This window comes from Gigantopelta aegis, chromosome 10 (genome assembly GCF_016097555.1).
Source record: "Gigantopelta aegis isolate Gae_Host chromosome 10, Gae_host_genome, whole genome shotgun sequence".
Taxonomy (NCBI): Eukaryota; Metazoa; Mollusca; class Gastropoda; order Neomphalida; family Peltospiridae; genus Gigantopelta; species Gigantopelta aegis.
This window is the reverse complement of record NC_054708.1, coordinates 46,738,946-46,759,453: the sequence shown is the minus strand read 5'-3', so window position 1 is coordinate 46,759,453 and position 20,508 is coordinate 46,738,946. Positions and strand designations below refer to the sequence as shown.

At 37.3% G+C, this 20,508-nt stretch overlaps 1 protein-coding gene across 1 annotated transcript in view; it reads right to left on the bottom strand.

Moving 5' to 3' along the window:
* The window catches only part of LOC121384565 (ATP-binding cassette sub-family A member 2-like), an 83,407-nt gene that overhangs the window by 5,058 nt on the left and 57,841 nt on the right, over window positions 1-20,508 (bottom strand). The window contains exons 29-48 of the mRNA XM_041515022.1: window positions 19,806-20,081; window positions 18,970-19,551; window positions 18,047-18,242; window positions 17,335-17,440; window positions 16,561-16,672; window positions 16,079-16,142; window positions 15,632-15,806; window positions 14,682-14,797; window positions 13,355-13,502; window positions 12,510-12,633; window positions 8,984-9,116; window positions 8,389-8,509; window positions 7,649-7,720; window positions 7,122-7,228; window positions 5,012-5,153; window positions 4,462-4,596; window positions 3,948-4,051; window positions 2,711-2,915; window positions 1,746-1,883; window positions 1,092-1,310 (exon numbers count right to left, since the gene is read on the bottom strand). Coding sequence (XP_041370956.1) covers window positions 1,092-1,310; window positions 1,746-1,883; window positions 2,711-2,915; window positions 3,948-4,051; window positions 4,462-4,596; window positions 5,012-5,153; window positions 7,122-7,228; window positions 7,649-7,720; window positions 8,389-8,509; window positions 8,984-9,116; window positions 12,510-12,633; window positions 13,355-13,502; window positions 14,682-14,797; window positions 15,632-15,806; window positions 16,079-16,142; window positions 16,561-16,672; window positions 17,335-17,440; window positions 18,047-18,242; window positions 18,970-19,551; window positions 19,806-20,081 — 3,275 coding nt within the window. The remainder of the gene's footprint in view (window positions 1-1,091; window positions 1,311-1,745; window positions 1,884-2,710; window positions 2,916-3,947; window positions 4,052-4,461; window positions 4,597-5,011; window positions 5,154-7,121; window positions 7,229-7,648; window positions 7,721-8,388; window positions 8,510-8,983; window positions 9,117-12,509; window positions 12,634-13,354; window positions 13,503-14,681; window positions 14,798-15,631; window positions 15,807-16,078; window positions 16,143-16,560; window positions 16,673-17,334; window positions 17,441-18,046; window positions 18,243-18,969; window positions 19,552-19,805; window positions 20,082-20,508) is intronic.

Here is a 20,508-nt window from a genome sequence, read left to right as displayed (position 1 = left end):
GCTTGATCCAGCCTTAGTATACATTCATCGTCACTGTCGCTGGTATACAGGCTATCATCTGACAACTTACCCCATTGGCTTGATCCAGCCTTAGTATACATTCATCGTCACTGTACAGGCTATCATCTGACAACTTACCCCATTGGCTTGATCCAGCCTTAGTATACATTCATCGTCACTGTCGCTGGTATACAGGCTATCATCTGACAACTTACCCCATTGGCTTGATCCAGCCTTAGTATACATTCATCGTCACTGTCACTGGTATACAGGCTATCATCTGACAACTTACCCCATTGGCTTGATCCAGCCTTAGTATACATTCATCATCACTGTACAGGCTATCATCTGACAACTTAGCCCATTGGCTTGATCCAGCCTTAGTATACATTCATCGTCACTGTCTCTGGTATACAGGCTATCATCTGACAACTTACCCCATTGGCTTGATCCAGCCTTAGTATACATTCATCATCACTGTACAGGCTATCATCTGACAACTTACCCCATTGGCTTGATCCAGCCTTAGTATACATTCACTGTCGCTGGTATACAGGCTATCATCACTGTACAGGCTATCATCTGACAACTTACCCCATTGGCTTGATCCAGCCTTAGTATACATTCATCGTCACTGTCGCTACAGGCTATCATCTGACAACTTACCCCATTGGCTTACAGGCTATCATCTGACTGTACAACTTACCCCATTGGCTTGATCCAGCCTTAGTATACATTCATCGTCACTGTCGCTGGTATACAGGCTATCATCTGACAACTTACCCCATTGGCTTGATCCAGCCTTAGTATACATTCATCGTCACTGTCGCTGGTATACAGGCTATCCTCTGACAACTTACCCCATTGGCTTGATCCAGCCTTAGTATACATTCATCGTCACTGTCGCTGGTATACAGGCTATCATCTGACAACTTACCCCATTGGCTTGATCCAGCCTTAGTATACATTCATCGTCACTGTCGCTGGTATACAGGCTATCATCTGACAACTTACCCCATTGGCTTGATCCAGCCTTAGTATACATTCATCGTCACTGTCGCTGGTATACAGGCTATCATCTGACAACTTACCCCATTGGCTTGATCCAGCCTTAGTATACATTCATCGTCACTGTCGCTGGTATACAGGCTATCCTCCGACAGGCTGTTTGACAGGTGTGAGCTAGAGCTTGACCTGGAGGTGGTGTTAGCATTAGGCCTTTGAATCGATGATAAGCAGGCAGTCACTTGCTCGCCCTCAGCTTCTTCTTGTACGATTTCCATTTGCTGCTTCACAAAGTTTATAAATACCTAATAAAGAAAAGATGTACAGAATTATCAGAAAATTATGGATATCAAGCCCACCATATTAGCTATTACAAAAGGTTCCAGCAAAATAATTAATAAAGGTGATAACCCAAATATAGATTTTAAAACAATTTTTTCCAACAGAATAATAAGGGAGATAACCCAAATATAGATTTTAAAACAATCAATTAATTATGAAAGAACTTATCTTACACTATCCAATGTGCTCTGACAGACAGAACTTTTAATAAAATCATAGTATAAAATATTACATTTTCCAAAGTATTTGTACTAATAGAATTTTGAATCAAATTATGGAATAAAATCTTACATTGTTCATAGTATACAGACTTATGGAATTTTGAATCAAATTATGGAATAAAATCAAAGCATTCGTACTAATGGAATTTTAAATCACATTATGAAATAAAATCTTACATTGTCCAAAGTGTTCTGACTGACAGAATAGTCTTCTATGGGGAGATCCTGCCCCGCATCCTCAAGTGTGGTGAAGATAGCAGACAGAGAAAGACAGTTGGAGGTCAGTTCATACTGCATCATGTTGTAATGGTGTTCCTGAAAGAAATGTTCATCAAATATTACTTTCATGTTTCATAGAAACATTCAGGTGCATCAACATACTTAACCATCTGATAGAATTTAAAAACAAACAATTTAACTGGGATTATCAACCAGTCAGTAGTTTACAAATTATTCCGTTGCATGTTTGAGTAGACTAGGTAGTATTACTGGACCCCCACAATACCCAAGAAAAATAATTGATTTTTTAAATTTTCACTTGTCTACTAGATAATTATAAAGCTAGATTATGTGTGCCGAACTTACAAAGCCTGTTTTTGACTTATACAAGTGTAACTACATGTATGTACTATACTTAAACACCTGTGTTTAAAATCTCAATTTGACTGAGCAGATTTTCACCTATGCTGAACAAACAAGGTACTTGAAATGCTACAATTACTTAAATTATAATTTTTATTGTATTAAATATTTATAAAATTATATTAAAATTGACAACTTTTACCCTCTAAAGTGAACTGCAAGAATTTGTCGGGTTTTTTTTATTTAATTCAACTGTGGATCTAAGGAGGAGACATGTTGTTTCTCTAAACAAATATTTAAGTCTCCCTTTTTTTTTAAACAATTTGTTTATATTTTTCAGTTGATGAATAACAAACTTTCATTGAAGTACCCTTTTCAGGAGTTGATCTATGTGCTGCTTTGTCCTTGGTCCCTTCCCTAAAATTATTCCTGGGTTCAGCCTTATAATTATAGCTACAGTGTAAATACCGTGACCAACAAACCTTGAGTACAGCCTGGGGTACGTTCCTGGGTTCACCCTTGTAATTATAGCTACAGTGTAAATACCGTGACCAACAAACCTTGAGTACAGCCTGGGGTACATTCCTGGTAAAGAATCGCTCTATACTTCTTCTGTCTCGGTCGTAGTTGGGCCCCTTGACGCGAATAGTGATGGTGTAGCCATCGCCGTACTTATTCTTCAGGTGCTGGATGCTGCCAAGACACTTGAACCTGCCGTTCACCATGATGGCCAGTCTGGTACACAGCACTTCACATTCCTCCATACTGAAACAGTTGTATAACAAAACTGTTATAATGTTCTACATTTTCTCTTTGACCTTACTAAAACAATTTTCATGTTACAATGTGGAAATGTTTTCTCTTTGACCTTAGTTATAATGTTCTAAATTTTTTGCTTTGAACTTACTAAAACAAGTCTCATGTTATAATGTTGTACATTTTTCTCTTTGACCTTACTGAAACAGTTCTCACATTTAAGTTGTTGGAAAGATCACTAAGCAAAGAAATCCTCATTAAGTTTTCTTTTCTCTCAGAATTCTATATATATATATATATATATATATATATATATATATAAGCTATTCAATGACTATCCTTATACAGTGAAACAAACTTATGTAGTTATGACCTACGTAAGTAGTCAAGGGGTGTGGGGGTGGCAAAAACAGACTCCTTTAACAAAAAACAGACCCATTCCCTTTTTGAAATTTCTTGAATCCATCCAAAGTAGTTATCAGTTATCTTTCATTATTTACACCATTTTACTGGGTAACTTACCCATAACATCTATGTCATAAAACCATTTGGTATTTACCATTACTAACCCAGTTAATAATGTTTTGCTGTCAATGGGTCATTTGTTCACAAGTCAACAAGAACTGTGTACCTGAACTAATCGTGATGATGTTGGAGGCGACTTTAGCACTAAGACTGACTAAATATTGAATTAAATTGTTATTTCAGAAGAGTTTTAGCATAAATAGAATTGGCTACTCATGTTTTTTAATATGTAAAATATCAACCTTGTCTAGTTAATCAGTATTTGTCTGGGCAGAGCCGTGACATATCGATTAACATATACTCGACTGATATGTTCCACATTAAAAAACACTCATGATGAATCCTCTGTATATTACAATCGATCACACATCCTGAAATTACGACAAAGTTATCATGTATGAAACATATGACACAATAGGTAAAATAATGCATACTATTACATGTTCTGAAGTAATCCAGACATTAGTTTGCTCATTAACTGAACATGTTGAAACAATCTATTGTAACTGGCATTACCTATGAGAAGTGAGCACCACTGATCGGCCGTCTTGAATCAGTCCTAGGATAAGATCCCAGAGAAAACGTCTGGAGTGGGGATCCATTCCTGTTGTCGGCTCATCCTAAAACAGTCATTACAGGGTACATTAACAAATTGTCACTTTTCTATTATAAATGTCACTAGATTTTAAATCCTCACATTGTTACCTTCTATCAAATATGAATGAATGAATGTTTAATGACAGTCAAATATGAAACAAAAGGTATTTTTCACCAATTCCACAAAAAATATCTTAAAGGTTTATGATTAAGGCACACTTGTAATGACATTTAAATTTTTCTAATTCAATATTTTGATAATTTTCATAATATTCTTTTACTGGATTTCAAAAAATAACATCAGGTATAATAAGTACTCATCAAAATTAACTATATATTTTAAAAACCGAACTTCTTTAATTATAATTAAACAAAATCTCTAAAGCATCTTCATAAAACAAAACTACTGGGCATTTATTTTTAAAACACCTACCAAGAATATTACAGGTGGGTGGCCAATCAGAGCGATTGCTGTAGAGAGTTTGCGTTTGTTTCCACCACTGTAGGTTCCGGACAGCTTGTCTGCATACTTCATTAAACCAAGCTTTTTCAGCGCCCAGTTCACAACCTGTGGAAACATTAAATGATTAAATGTTTTTATCTCGCCTTATGTAAAATACTCAAATTTCACTGGTTATTTAGCAGTGCTAGCCCTGGGTGACCAGAACAATTCATTAAATCATCTATTTAAACTTCAATAATTGCAAAAACCCAGTTATTTTCTAATAAAATAACAAATATTACATGAAATTTATTCTTTGCTTTGAAATTTCGCAACTGGCAAACTTGGCAAGTGACAGAGCTGGCACTGCCTGGTAAACTTGGCAAGTGACAGAGCTGGCCCTGCCTGGTAAACTTGGCAAGTGACAGAGCTGGCCCTGCCTGGTAAACTTGGCAAGTGACAGAGCTGGCCCTGCCTGGCAAACTTGGCAAGTGACAGAGCTGGCCCTGCCTGGCAAACTTGTTAAATGTGAGTATATTACCATCTTTTCGTCTTTAGGCGTGACGCCTCGCACTCTACAGTAGAACTGGAGATGCTCCCTGGCCGTCAGCTCGTCGTAGAGAGAGTCAAACTGAGGGCAGTAACCGATGCTCTTCTGAACCTTCTGCATGTCCTGAACAACGCTGTGGGACCAAACAGAGCAACAACAATTAACAATCAGTTACTGATATAGTCAATAAACACTCAATACAAAACAAGAGAGAAGTGTTTGAAGTCTCAAAACCAAACTGTAATGAGAGTAGCAACGCCATGATGGTTCATATTGGAATTCTGCATTAGTGAAAGAATAGATGAGTGAATGAATGAATGAATGAATGAATACACAAATGAACAAATTAATTCATAAAATGAACAAATCAATGGATGAATGAATGAATAGTACAAAAATACATCAACTTTTAGGAGTCAAAGATAAACCACTGGCATAGGAAACGGGAGGCAAGGGGGCATGTGCCCCCCCCCCCCCCCACACACACACACTTTACAGCAGCAGTGATGGTTTTTATATATTTATACAATGGCATGTATTTATATATACTCTTCAAAAGAAGAAACGCAAAACCACATTGTCGTAACATTTGGAGAATTGATTTAATTATTGAATGGTGAGTCCGATAATTACCAAATGTTGAAGGATTGTTCACAATTCACTCTAGTCCACTGTGAGTAAGTGATAGGACACACCACCAAGGTCAAGGTCATCTGGAGTCAATACCGGGTGTGGCCTCCGCGTGTGTTGACAACTGCCTGGCACCGCCTGCCCATTGAAGCAACCAGAGTATGGATGACGTCCCGGGGGATGGTGGCCCACTCGGCCTGCAAGGCTGCTGCCAGCTCGGGCAGGGTCTGGGGCTGTGGTTGTTGCTGTCGGAGGCGTCGGTCCAACTCGTCCCATAGATGCTCAATTGGGTTCAAATCCGGTGATATCGATGGCCAAGGAAGGACATTAATGTTGTTGTTCTGTAGGAAAGCCGTTGTGAGACGTGCTGTGTGAGGCCTGGCGTTGTCATGTTGGAACACTGCGTTGGCGTTGGCCATAACTGGAACGATGTGTGGCCGGAGGATCTGTTCAATGTAGCCCTGTGCTATTCAGGTTGCCCTGCACGTGGACCAGGTCAGTTCTGCCAGTGTGTGAGATGGCTGCCCACACCATGACACTACCCCCGCCGAATCTGTCCACTTCCTGCACGCAGTTTGCCACATAACGTTCACCACGACGCCTATACACGCGACATCTTCCATCATGACGTCGGAGCAGAAATCGGGACTCGTCACTGAACCACACCTGTCTCCATCGCAGTTGAGGCCATTGTCGATGAATCTGGCACCACTGCAGTCAGAGTCGACGGTGTTGTGGTGTTAAGATGACACCTCGAACTGGACGTCTGGCACGAATTCCTACCTCATGTAGGCGGTTCCGTACGGTCTGGTCGGATATCCTGCGCAAACCTGGTATTGCTGCGGCTGTGGAGGTGGCAGTAGTCAATCGTTCCCGAAGGTGGCGTACCCGGATGTAGCGGTCCTGCCCGGGGGTAGTGACCTGTGGTCGACTGGATCTAGGGAGGTCACGTGTTGATCCATGTTGCTGGTAACGGTCCCACAGTCTGGAGATGGTGCTTGAGGACACATGGAATGCCCTGGCAACGGCCGTTCTGGATTCGCCTGCGTCTAGTCGGCCGATGGCATTGTTTCTCTGCGGTTCACTGAGACGTGGCATGTCCTGGATTGTCAACTGTCGGCCAGATACAGAGGCCAGGCAAGCGAACACCCTGCACTTTTATACTGTCGGTGTTCATGTTGTACGTGCAGACAACGCACGTGCAGTGGTGACATGGTTTGCACGTGGCTGCGTTTTTGCGAATATTCACATTTTGGAACTTTATTGTACAGTAGCTGCGTTTTATCGAATGTAACCGTGGGAATGTGTTTGGGACATGCAATGACCTTATATTCACAAAGCATGAACCGGTAGGAAACATAAAATCGGAGTTATAACCCATTTGTACCCTTTTGCGTTTCTTTTTTTGAAGAGTATATGTGTATATATATGATCCAGACCTTATGTAACAAGAGAAATGTGTATGTTTTACCTATATCCATCAACATATGCATTTCCAGATGTTGGCAGTAGGTCACCTGTAAGCATTTTAAATGTGGTTGTTTTTCCAGCTCCATTTACACCCAGGAGACCAAAACACTGAAATTAATGACAGCAAACAAGAATCACATTTGGTGTCATTGTTAACAATTACATATTATAATTTATAACACTTGTTTTCAGAAATAAGATAATATTAAAGGCTGTTTTTTTATAATTAATACAATTTTAAGAATCTTTTGTCAATTCTTGGAATTGAATATTTTAATGAGATGAAAAAGTAAAATTTTGAGTGTACCGGTAGATATTTTGCATAAACTATAGTTTAATAAAAAGAGGACATTTTCCCAAATAAAAATAATTTTATTTGACATATGTATATTTAAAAATATATATACATTCTATAATCAATCTATATTACATACAATATTTCCTTTAATTATCAATACAAGATTTAATTTTATCCATAAAAAGACATATTTTCTTGTGTCATTATTTGAATAATAAAACAATAGTCACCTCTCCTGGTGGAACACCAATGCAAAGTTTGTCAACAGCAAGGTGCCTGCCAAGCTTCCTGGTCACATATACCTAAAATATATCAGTGATTTTAATGTTTACTATTTTTCATTTATTAATACTGAGATTCTCAGTGTATAAAATCAAGAATTATAGAAACTGCAGAAACACCAAATTCAGAGCAGAAAATCAAGAATTATAGAAACAATAGAAACACCCAATTCTCAGTTCAATTCAATTGCTTAATACCATTACTGTCATTTAAGTATATATATTACAATGATAAAGGAAAGATCTTTTGTTTTACGACTCCTCAACACATTTTGACGACAGTTCTTTGATACAAAATGATTTCTAATGCTATAAAAATTATTACTGACAGTTAAAAAGTTTGTTTTGTTTAACTACACCACTAGAGCACATTTATTTATTAATCATCAGCTATTGGATGTCAAACATTTGGTAATGTTCACATATAGTCTTACAGAGGAAACCTGCTAAATTTTTCCATTAGTAGCAAGGGATATTTTAAATGCAACCATATGTCTGACGCCATATAACCGTAAATAAAATGTGTTGAGTGTGTCGTTTAATAAAACATTTCTTTCTTTCTTTCTTTTATATGCACCATACCACAGACAGAATAGCACATACCACAGCCTTTGATATACCAGTCGTGATACACTGGCTAGAACAAGAAATGTACTACTAACAGACACAGAACATGCACATCTTGCTACCTTGGTCAAGTTTTCGAGTCGCAGCAAATCAAAGCGGCCATTTCCTTTGAGAACCCGGCGTCTTTCTGCAGCCACATCCAAGTCTTCTTCCTGAACTGTAGTATTGGATGTCTTGTGCTTTCTACAACAAACACAAACATACAGCATCACAGCAATGAGACATGCGTTACTTTTTATTATTATCCAAGAGGAAAACACTTTAATAAAGTTGAGGCGTATGGCTTTTAGTTCATATATATCCTTGAAAATCGGACCATTGCTAAACTGGATTTTTCTCAAAGCAAAATGGGGTTTTCTACAGATCATTTTAACATATATTGTATATGATTGTATAACATATTAAAGTACCATAATAGAACAACATATACTAGTAGTTAACAATAATAACATCAAATCCGTATCACATATAATAAATTTACAGCAATTTAGTTTAAAAGAGTAAAAGCATTGTAAAAATCTAAATCAATTTACAACTCATATTTTGGTCACGAGATAAAAGATTATTTAATATTCTGAATTATGGTTATTAGGTCCAATAACCAATTTAAACATATGATATAGGAATTACAAGAATGATTATATAATTTTTTTTTACCTAGGCTTTATGAAGAACCTGTATTCACACAATAGGGTGATGAGGAAGAAGATCAATCCCACTGTTGTCATGGCAACCAGCTTGTTTGGAATGATACCCCATTCCATTGGTGACTTCATCTTGTCGTACTGACCTATACAAAACAGAATGAAATCAATTAAATATCATGTTTCTTTTCTTTTTTTTCTTTGTTTTTCATGGAGGAGCAGGTGCAGTATGTTTATTGAATATGGGCAGATCGAAGAAATTCAGGTGCACTTTGTCAGTGTTAAAAGCAACTGATGACTAAAGAGACATTCATGTGCACCATGTCAGTGTTAAAAGCCACTGATGACTAAAGAGACATTCAGGTGCACTATGTCAGTGTTAAAAGCCACTGATGACTAAAGAGACATTCAGGTGCACTATGTCAGTGTTAAAAGCCACTGACGTAATGACTAAAGAGACATCTGTTATATATAATCGGCATTATGTTTCATGATAAATGCTATGGCATTACATCTTAAGATCCTTTATATTTTTTATCACTAATTAAGTCTTCTTGTCAACAAACATAATGATCTAATAGTTATTTTGACAGTGAAATAAATACAGTCAAATACTGTAAACATACAATTAGGTACATAATAAAGCATATATACTCACGGCCAAAAGAAACTTTACAAATGAAAACAAAATTTAGTCTCTGAAAACATCCATATATCCTAACGTAACCAGTTGCATAAATAATCACACAAATGTAACCAACTTTCTACAGTATATTTGAAACATAATGTTGCATGTTTTTTATGCCGAGCAAACAAAATATCGAATTCACGTTTTCCAGGACCTACAAAATTCACCCGTGCAATAATGGTATTAAAATGAGCCAGGATACTGGTAGGGTATGCATTTGATAGAAAACCACCAAAAGAATGCCACGACTTACTATAGAACATCGCGAGCGAGCCATAGGCATGATACAAATGGGGGCATCTAACGCTCATGTCGCAAGGACGTTTGGATGTTCTAGAGTTGCTGTTGGTAACCTGATAACTCGATACCAACAGACAGGTCGGACATTGGACAGGCCAAGAACTGGTAGACCACGTGTCACAACTCAACAGGATGACCGATACCTACGAATATTACACCTACGTAATCGTTTTCTGACGGTGACGTCATCAGCGGCAACGGCATTCGGCCACCGTGTGAGTAGACACACCGTGTCAAGAAGATTACGTGCTGCTGGTATCAGAGCCTACAGATCCTACCGTGGGACCACATTAACAGACCAACACCGTCGGCTTAGACTACGATGAGCCAGGCATGTGAGGCTTTAGCTGATTCGTGATTGGCGAAGGGTTCTCTTTTCCGATGAGAGTAGGTTCTACCTGTTCCGTGGGGATGGGAGAATAAGAGTGTATCGGCGTAGAGGAGAACGTACAGCCCGTTGTTGCGTTAATGAAGTCGAACCTTTCGGAGGTGGTAGTGTGATGGTGTGGAGAGGCATCTGTGGCAATCAGACCACTGAACTTGTCATCATTGATGGCCATCTGAACGCTCAACGTTACAGGGATGAAGTGCTAAGACCAGTTGTTATGCCATTCCTACAGCAACAGCCGCAAGAGAACATGTTCCAGCAAGATAATGCGAGACCTCACATTGCGCGCATTGTAGGACTTCCTCTATCAGAACAACGTTGCCATGGCCTGCACGGCATCTTTGACTACCTTGATCGCCAGATTCGACAGAGACAACAATCCCCACTCAACAGACAACAACTGCAACAATCCCTAGTTGAGGAATGGCGACGCATCCCGAATGACGTAATCAGAAGGCTGACTACATCTATGCGAAGACGTGTGCATGCATGTATCCGAGCTCACGGGGGTCACACACGTTATTAGAGACAATGTCGAGTCTGAAATACCTCATTTTGCTCGACTTCATTGGGTGACATTTCAGTGTAAATTTGGTTTTTGACCCCACGTGTAACTTTCACATTATGACGTAACTGTTACCTGCAGTCACGTTGCTTTTGTTGATGATTTATATTTGGTATTGAACTATTAAATAATATCACAAATAATGTTATTCTTATTATTTACCGTTTCCCCACAAATTCAAATATAATATTTGTAAAGTTTCTTTTGGCCGTGAGTATATGTTTCTTATTAGTAAAATACCACACAGATAATTTTGCATAAATAAAATGCAACACAGGAACAGATCTAAGGGGGTGGCCATGTGGACCCAGTCTCCCTTCTTAGGACATCAATGGGGGTGACAAAATGTTTGGGGTTTTTCACTTATTTTAAAGTGCATTCAATATAGAGCCTCCATTTATGAACTTGCATGCAAACCCCCACCTGCAAAACATTCGGCATGCACACCTACAACACTGACATTTTTTTAGTTTGTGTTACATACACCAAGGTGAAATAACACTCCACTGATGCAGATGATCTCAAGGATTCAAGAGGTTCCTTTAAGAATTCTGATCTGACACCCGATCCAGATTCCAACCCACCTGTAATCCTAGATCCACCCTTGAATACTGAATGAAACCAGACCAGTAACAGTGACATGGTAAACCAGTATGGAAGAATGATCAACGCACCTGTCTTGAAGAACTTCTGATCTCACCCCCCATCCCACCCACCTGAAATCCTAGATCCACCCTTTAATAATAAGTGAAACCAGACCAGTAACAGTGACATGGTAAACCAGTATAGAAGAATGATCAACGCACCTGTCTTGAAGAACTTCTGATCTCACCCCCCACCCCACCCACCTGAACTCCTAGATCCACCCTTGAATAATAAGTGAAACCAGACCAGTAACAGTGACATGGTAAACCAGAAAAGAAGAATGATCAACGCACCTGTCTTGAAGAACTTCTGATCTCACCCCCCACCCCACCCACCTGAACTCCTAGATCCACCCTTGAATAATAAGTGAAACCAGGCCAGTAACAGTGACATGGTAAACCAGTATAGAAGAATGATCAACGCACCTGTCTTGAAGAACTTCTGATCTCACCCCCCACCCCACCCACCTGAAATCCTAGATCCACCCTTGAATAATAAGTGAAACCAGGCCAGTAACAGTGACATGGTAAACCAGTATAGAAGAATGATCAACACACATGTCTTGAAGAACTTCTGATCTCACCCCCCACCCCACCCACCTGAAATCCTAGATCCACCCTTGAATAATAAGTGAAACCAGACCAGTAACAGTGACATGGTAAACCAGTATAGAAGAATGATCAACACACCTGTCTTGAAGAACTTCTGATCTCACCCCCCACCCCACCCACCTGAAATCCTAGATCCACCCTTGAATAATAAGTGAAACCAGACCAGTAACAGTGACATGGTAAACCAGTATAGAAGAATGATCAACACACCTGTCTTGAAGAACTTCTGATCTCACCCCCCACCCCACCCACCTGAAATCCTAGATCCACCCTTGAATAATAAGTGAAACCAGACCAGTAACAGTGACATGGTAAACCAGTATAGAAGAATGATCAACACACCTGTCTTGAAGAAGAACTCGTTCTTGTACTCGTTGAAGGCCAGATCCATGAGCCCGCGGCCCAGACAGTAGTTGGGAAACATCATAAATATGTACTTTATTACCCTGTGGATCTTCCCCAGGTCCTGAAATCATACATGATGCTGTAATACACATGTTATTACACTGTCTTGTATAACAAATATTTATCCTTAGGGGTTTTTTTTTGACAACACCAGATCACATCGATTTATTAATCATTGGCTATTGGATAACAAACATTTGATAATTTTGACTTTAGTCTTCAGAGGAAACCTGCTAAATATTTCCATTAGCAGCAAGAGATCTTTTATATGCACTTTCCCACAGACTGAACAGCACATACCATGGCCTTTTTATATACCAGTCATGGGGCACTGGTTGGAACAGGAAAAATTCAATCAGAGAATGTGTCCACCAAGGAAGTTCGACCAAAGCACCCCAGGGGAGCACTCTACAGACTAAACTAGATCCTGCCTTTTAGAACAGATTAAAGCCAAAATGACAGTGCCATTCAAATTAAAAAAAAATACATGCCAATACAAATTAAACTAGTCAGAAATTGATATTATGACATGCGTAATATCTTAAACTTGTGTGTAAAAAAAATAAAATAATAATTTGTGTTATACATTAGAAAATTTGTCCCTGCTTAGTTAATATAGCTGGTAGTTAATGTATGGTATTTAATAAACCAATGAAATAACATCATTCTTAGACTTCGGTATCAACTTATTTATGTTACATGACATTCATAGCAGCCTATAAATTAACTTTCACCTGCTATTTCTATTCTTAATATCTGTACTGACTGACTGACTGACTGACCTTGTCGTATGAGAACATCTCGAGGAGAAAGCTGGACACAATACAGGTGATCCCAGTAAACAGGTTGATGACAATCAGACAGATGTATGCCGTGCTTGGCTCGTTAAACAGGAATGAAAATGGATACATTACAGGTATGATGGACCACCTGAAAACCAGGAATAAATTTTTTTACATGACATGAAACCAAATACAGTGAAACTTGTCTAAACCAGACACTGAACTAACTGGAATCCTGTCAAAACTGACCATGTTTCATGGTCCCAAAATTTTATAAATCTTTAAATGCGACCATCTAAAGACCGGGTCCTGTCTAAATCAAATAAATATTATGGGCCAAATTTAGGAAGCCTGTTTTTCTTAAATGCAGGTGTTTAAGCATTGTAAATGTATGTAGTTACATGCGTGTAAGTCTAAAACAGGTGTTTTAAGCATTGTAAATGTATGTAGTTACACACATGTAAGACGTAAACAGGTGTTTTAAGCATTGTAAATGTATGTAGTTACACACGTGTAAGTCTAAAACAGGTGTTTAAGCATTGTAAATGTATGTAGTTACATGTGTGTAAGTCTAAAACAGGTATTTAAGCATTGTAAATGTATGTAGTTACACATGTGCAAGTCTAAAACAGGTGTTTAAGCATTGTAAATGTATGTAGTTACACGCGTGTAAGTCTAAAACAGGTGTTTAAGCATTGTAAATGTATGTAGGTACACGTGTGTAAGTCTAAAACAGGTGTATAAGAATTGTAAATGTATGTAGTTACACGCGTGTAAGACGTAAACAGGTGTTTAAGAATTGTAAATGTATGTAGTTACATGTATGTAAGTCTAAAACAGGTGTATAAGAATTGTAAATGTGTGCAGTTACACGTGTGTAAGTCTAAAACAGGTGTATAAGAATTGTAAATGTATGCAGTTAAATGTGTGTAAGTCTAAAACAGGCTTTATAAATTTGGCCCTAGTTCTCCAGCGTGATCCGGTTTAGCCAGGTTTCACTGTATATACACTGTATGTCTTGTAAAATTATTAAAACTTACCGTGATATATTTAGATAATTAGTTCAATAATGTTCATGTAACATACAATTACATGTCACTGGGATAATTTATGCTATGATCCACATACAAAAAAAAAAAGATTATGTGACCTCATTAAGTATTCCTGTTTCCAATTAGCATAAATTGTCTAAATTTAATTAATTTTTTTTGTTAAGTAAAATTAAAAAACCCTCTAATATTCAAATATGCATCAATGATAGGCTATGCGAAAAACATAAAGAATTAGTATCAACTTTAAAATGAAAAAAATAAAAGTAAAAACGTACCCATACAAGAGGAAAAGTGCAACAACTGCAGGAATGTTTGTTGTAGACACATAGGCTGGTATTTGAAATATCAGCAGTATCAAAATACACATGAAAGCAGGAATCACGTAATTACACTGCAAATAAACACACAAACAATTATTATTAACATTTTAAGACACACATTTTTCATCTGCTAATATGACAAACAGGACAATATTATTTTTATAATTATATATAATTGTTACCAAATTTGGAAAGGGCATGTCATTAATTATATTAAATTAAATGCTCAGGGTTGAAAGGATGAATGACTAGTTAATAATGAAACATTTACTTTTAATAATGAAATTTAGTTGAGTTAGAAATAAAAGAAACTTTTAAATGCTAGAAATAACCACTACAAACACTTTCTGAAGTGATCAGATTAAGCCCACAGCTTAAACTGATGGAAAATGCCAGGTGTGTGGCACAGCTGGTCACAAGAGAAAAACACCTGTTGTGATTGGGGAGACAAGGACTGAGATGTGGAGGTGGACAGCAAAGTAAGTTAACAGATAAGAAGAACTGTCAGATTAGGACATGTTTTATTCAACAACGCACTCAACACATTTTTATTTACGGTTATATGGCATCAGGCATATGGATAAGGACAACACAGATATTGAGAGAGGAAACCAGCTGTCACCACTTCATGGACTACTCTTTTCGATTAGCAGCAAGGGATCTTTTATAAGCACCATCCCATAGACAGGACAGCACATACCATGACCTTTGATGTACCAGTAATACACTGGCTGAAGCGAGAAATAGCCCAATGGGCCCACTGATGGGGATCGATCCCAAACCAACTGCGCATTAAGCGAGCGCTTTACCACTGGGCTAAGTCCCACCCCCTGCCAGATTAGGAAGAAATAAAATAAACATTATTGTGGGATAAAAAAAGAAAAGAAGAAGAAATACCAACTTACCATATCCCACACATAGTTTCCCAGCCAGTACATGATGGGGTTGATACCGGTGACAAACTGTAGATGTTTAGACTTCGTCGACTTCTCGTAGACAAGAAACACAACAAAACTGGCAGGTACAAATGACATAGCGACAATGATGAAAATAGCTATCAAAACATCAGACCCTTCCATGCTGCAAGATAAAAAAAAAAATTATTTATTAAAAAAACAAAATGAAGACATGCCGGTATCAATAATAGAAGTAATATGATTAAAAACCAAATTGATCATTCTATGTTCAATTTAGAACTTGGATCATTTAAAACAATGTCATACAATTTTTAGCAATGTGTTACAGATGAGCATACTGTACATTACAAGACATTGTTTTACAATGTATTTGAGGCTGGATGTAAGCAAATATGGAAATATTTGGTAGTAAACATCATAAATAAATATACTTACACAGTTTTTAGATTGGCAAGTTCATTGTTGGTTTCATTCCATGGATGATTGTACAGCGTGATACCTGGAAATGAAGTTTACAATGTTGTAAGAAAGCAGATGCAGAATGCACAAAACAATGACTTCTGGAGAGTGTTTATGTATGTGCACTTCTGCAACGATGTTCTCTGCAGTGTTTAAGCAGAACAACAAAATGTATTAGCATTTTATCAAATTTAGTCAGAAGATCTGTAGCTAAATTTCATGTTTCAATTCGCCAAAGAGACAAAATGGTGGTATATCTACAAAGAACATACAGATTTAAATTAGCTTTTTGCTGAATCAATTACGAAATATATTTGCCAAATTCATCTTTAATTCACATTTGGTAATTTGGCAAATGACAATTTAATCCCCGTGTCGGGTCCACCTAGCAGTACGCAACTCACCATAAATGATAATTTAATCCCCGTGTCGGATCGACCTAGCAGTACGCAACTCACCGTAAATTGAAGGGTTTCCTTTTTCTGATGGAAGGTTAGCTCGGAGTATGGCGTTGTTGATGGTGTTGAGGAATGCAGGCATGGAGTGGTAGCCCTTGTGGTTGAACCACACCTAGACACAGGATAACAAGAAACACATGTTAACTACATTAGAAACAGAAGATGAACCACAGCTAGACACAGGATAACAAGAAACACATGTTAACTACATTAGAAACAGAAGATGAACCACAGCTAGACACAGGATAACAAGATTAGAAAAAATGAACCACACCTAGACACAGGATAACAAGAAACGCATGTTAACTACATTAGAAACAGAAGATGAACCACACCTAGACACAGGATAACAAGAAACACATGTTAACTACATTAGAAACAGAAGATGAACCACCTGGTGGAACAAGATACATGGACACTAGATACAGATGAACCATAATAAGTCTAAAAGTGACTGTGTTAGAGATCAAATGTTAATTGATCAATATTCAAATGAAAACGTTTTTAAATATGTATTAGCAAAAACTGTAAAAAACCCAATTACCCTGCATAATATACACGGTTTTAAAGCATACAGAAAGCTTTGAATTACAATACTATCAGCTGTCTTAACAGTAAAACTATAATTTAATAAATATTAAAATTAGGTTCAAATGCTTTTCACCGATTTTAAAACATATATATATTTGTACATGAAGTATCAGTTCATCAGTGAATTTCTAAGTCATATCCTTGTTTATGTATTTAAACTACCTACGAATCATAAAGACCAACCTTGGCAGCACTCCTAACAGCAAGTTTCCTAAACAGTGTTGGAGAATTCTTCCCAAAGTTTTGAGGAACAAAATGCTGTTCTAGTCCAAATGCTAAAGCACCATACCTGCAAAATAAGGAAATAAGACAAAAAGACTTTATTTTGTTGGTATTCTACACTGTATCACAAAGCTATAAACCATGATTATGTATCGCTTGTTGACAATATACTGTCTTAGTTTGTATATAAATTAAATACAGTGAAATCTGTCTAAACTGGACCGTGAACAAACCAGACTCCTATCAAAACCGGTCAAGTTTTATGGTCCCAAATTTTCTAAATTCTTGAAAAACTGTTATATGTAATATATCAAGGTCATGTTGACTGCCTGTCCTTTATATTCATACTGGTTGGGGACAGGTCTTACTGTAACAGGGTTTCTGTGAATTAAAAAAAAAAAAAATAATAATAATTCTCTATTCTAAAATGCAACCCTTTAAACACCGGATCCCTGTCTAAATTGGATAAATATTAGGTCCCCGGTGTGATATGGTTTAAACCGGTTTCACTGACCTTACATTTTGTAATATTAATGGACACATCATACATACCTGTTTTGTAATAATACTGAAAACAAAAACATAAGTTGAGATCTAGATATAAGCATTGCCAGTTGATCAACTCATTACATATTAAAATGTTATTATTGTTTTGAAAAAGAGAAAAACGCACCTATGACGTCTGTATTCCGATGTGGTGTATAGTAAGTAGTTTTCCGTTCTCTGGCCTGTGATGTTCAGCAGTATGTCCTGTGTGACAACGTGGAAACTCGGGGGCATCAAGTGATGTTTGTCAGAGCAAATAAAGCCTGTGTTATCACTGGAACACTTGCAAGATGGGTAGAAGTGGTCCGTCAAATAGCTTGGAACTGCAGAACAATTTTGTAAAATTAATACTTCATGTTAAAGAGACATTCCTATCATTGTGAAATGTTTTCAGCTAACAGAAGTTCTGTAATCATTGAAATTACAGATTAATTTCTTTTCATGCTGAGAATACCAATGTCTGCATATCTGATATGTTTCTAGTCATTCCATATACTTATAGTAGCTAAAATTGGATTTTACTTCTTAATATATACTTTTTTAAAGTATGAAATTATATGACAATGGCTATAAAGTCATGTTAGCATAAAAGAAAACAAATTCAATACAACATACTTATAGAAAGAAAGACATGTTTTATTTAACGACGCACTCAACACATTTTATTTACTGTTATATGGTGTCAGACATTTGGTTAAGGACCACACAGATATTGAGAGAGAAAACCCGCTGTTGCCACTTCATGGGCTACTGTTTCCGATTAGCAGTAAGGGATCTTTTATATGAAAGAATTAGTCCCCAAAAGTGGGATTTGGTACCAACTTATTTTTATAAGATATACAGGTGTTTTCTTTAACAATTTTGATTACAATAAATTAGATACTTATGAATAATAAATAATTATTATTTAGCTATTGACTAGTGTAATAAAAGCAATGTTACTAAGAGCGTATAATCATCAGATCACCTATTAATTTACCATTTCAGTTGTTGTTTTTTAAAGATTCAAGAACCTTGATCAAATTTAAAAATGATGAATTAAAGCCAAACCTAATGGATAAAAGGAGTTGTTCTGATCCCCAAAGTCCTTCATCCTGGGCGAGTGTTGGGGAATGTGAAATCCTGGCGCAAACACTTTGGCACACTGAGGTTCATAAAACTTGGCTAACAGCTCTAAATAACCATGAATCTCGTTGAACTTAATGACATCCAAGTCGTAAGAGCTGTTGAGAGTTGACTGGAAAACACACGTCGCTCCAACGCCAGCCGGTAAAAACAATGTCGCTATGAGTTTCTCCGCTCCAGCATCCTTCGAGTGAAGATCAGCAGTCATTCTGGCATTGGTGAAAGGAATGAAATTCCCCCTGGGTCGGGTCACGTTGTAATACTGCGAAGGACTGAGTTCAAGAATGGGCAGGTCGTCAAGTGATGGTGCAGCTAGTGCGACAGTCATTGCTATGGCAACAAAGATGGCTGGCAGAATGATCTGTGAGAAGAGACTCCTCCAGTTGCGCATGATGTAGTGGAAGCGTTTGATGATGACCGCGCGGAAGTGGTTCAGCAGCAGCAGCTTGGGGCTCAGCATGTGACTTCCGCGGCCCTCGAGAAGAATCCGCGGCTCACCAGACGTGCCTTAAGATTAAAAAAGAACAAACAGAAGTCAACAAGTTATTGCTTACAGAATCAAAAGGAAACAAAACCACATTAACATATGCACAAAATCTCTGGATAAGTTAAAGACAAGGGGATATTAACTCAAAATGTGAGATATAGGTATTACCTTTTTGGCAAGTGCAGAGATGGCGTCAACTTTTGCGTTAAAGTTTAACATTAAAGACCTTCTTCAAACAGAAATATATTAAAGGATGTCAGTTTTAAATTGTTACCTTCTTGCATAAAAGGTATTGGTCCCAGATTATCCGAGTGCACACTGAATGCATGTGGAACATTAATCTCCTCCAGGTCAATCAAGGGTGTGTCAGAATCAGTGTCACATGAAGCAGCAGTGTCAGCCACTAACGAATCATCTTCTGCGTCTCTCAAAAGGTTTGTTAAAGAAGATGCACTCTGATTGGTCAGCAAGTTGCTTGGACTTTCTTCTTGATTTGCATTGGATGTTTGCACAGAAAATGTCTCCAATTGCTTTTCAGCTTGTTCATTTGCTAATTAAAAAGTAAATATAAAATTAGTTTATTAGCATCTGAGAAAATAATTAAAACAATTAAAGCTTCAATAGATACGTATCTAAAGCATTTATTATAAATACAATGCATATATATTCAAAAAATTATTTTAAGAACGTGTTTTGTGGTTAAAGAACATTTAATGTTTAATATATTTGTTAAAGGGTTTTAAAAAGACAACAGTTTCCTACATTATTATTATTAGATATCAAGTCATAAGGAAGCATGTAAATACCAGGTCTGATGTTTCTAATTATTGCTGAACCTACTGTGTATGTGATATCAATATGGTCTATGTTAAACCTCGCAAGAAGTTATTTCAGCCTCTTTTTTTTTTACACAAATATAAAACAGTCACCTTCCTTTGAATTACCATAACTGAGATGATTATAGTATTTCAGTAGTT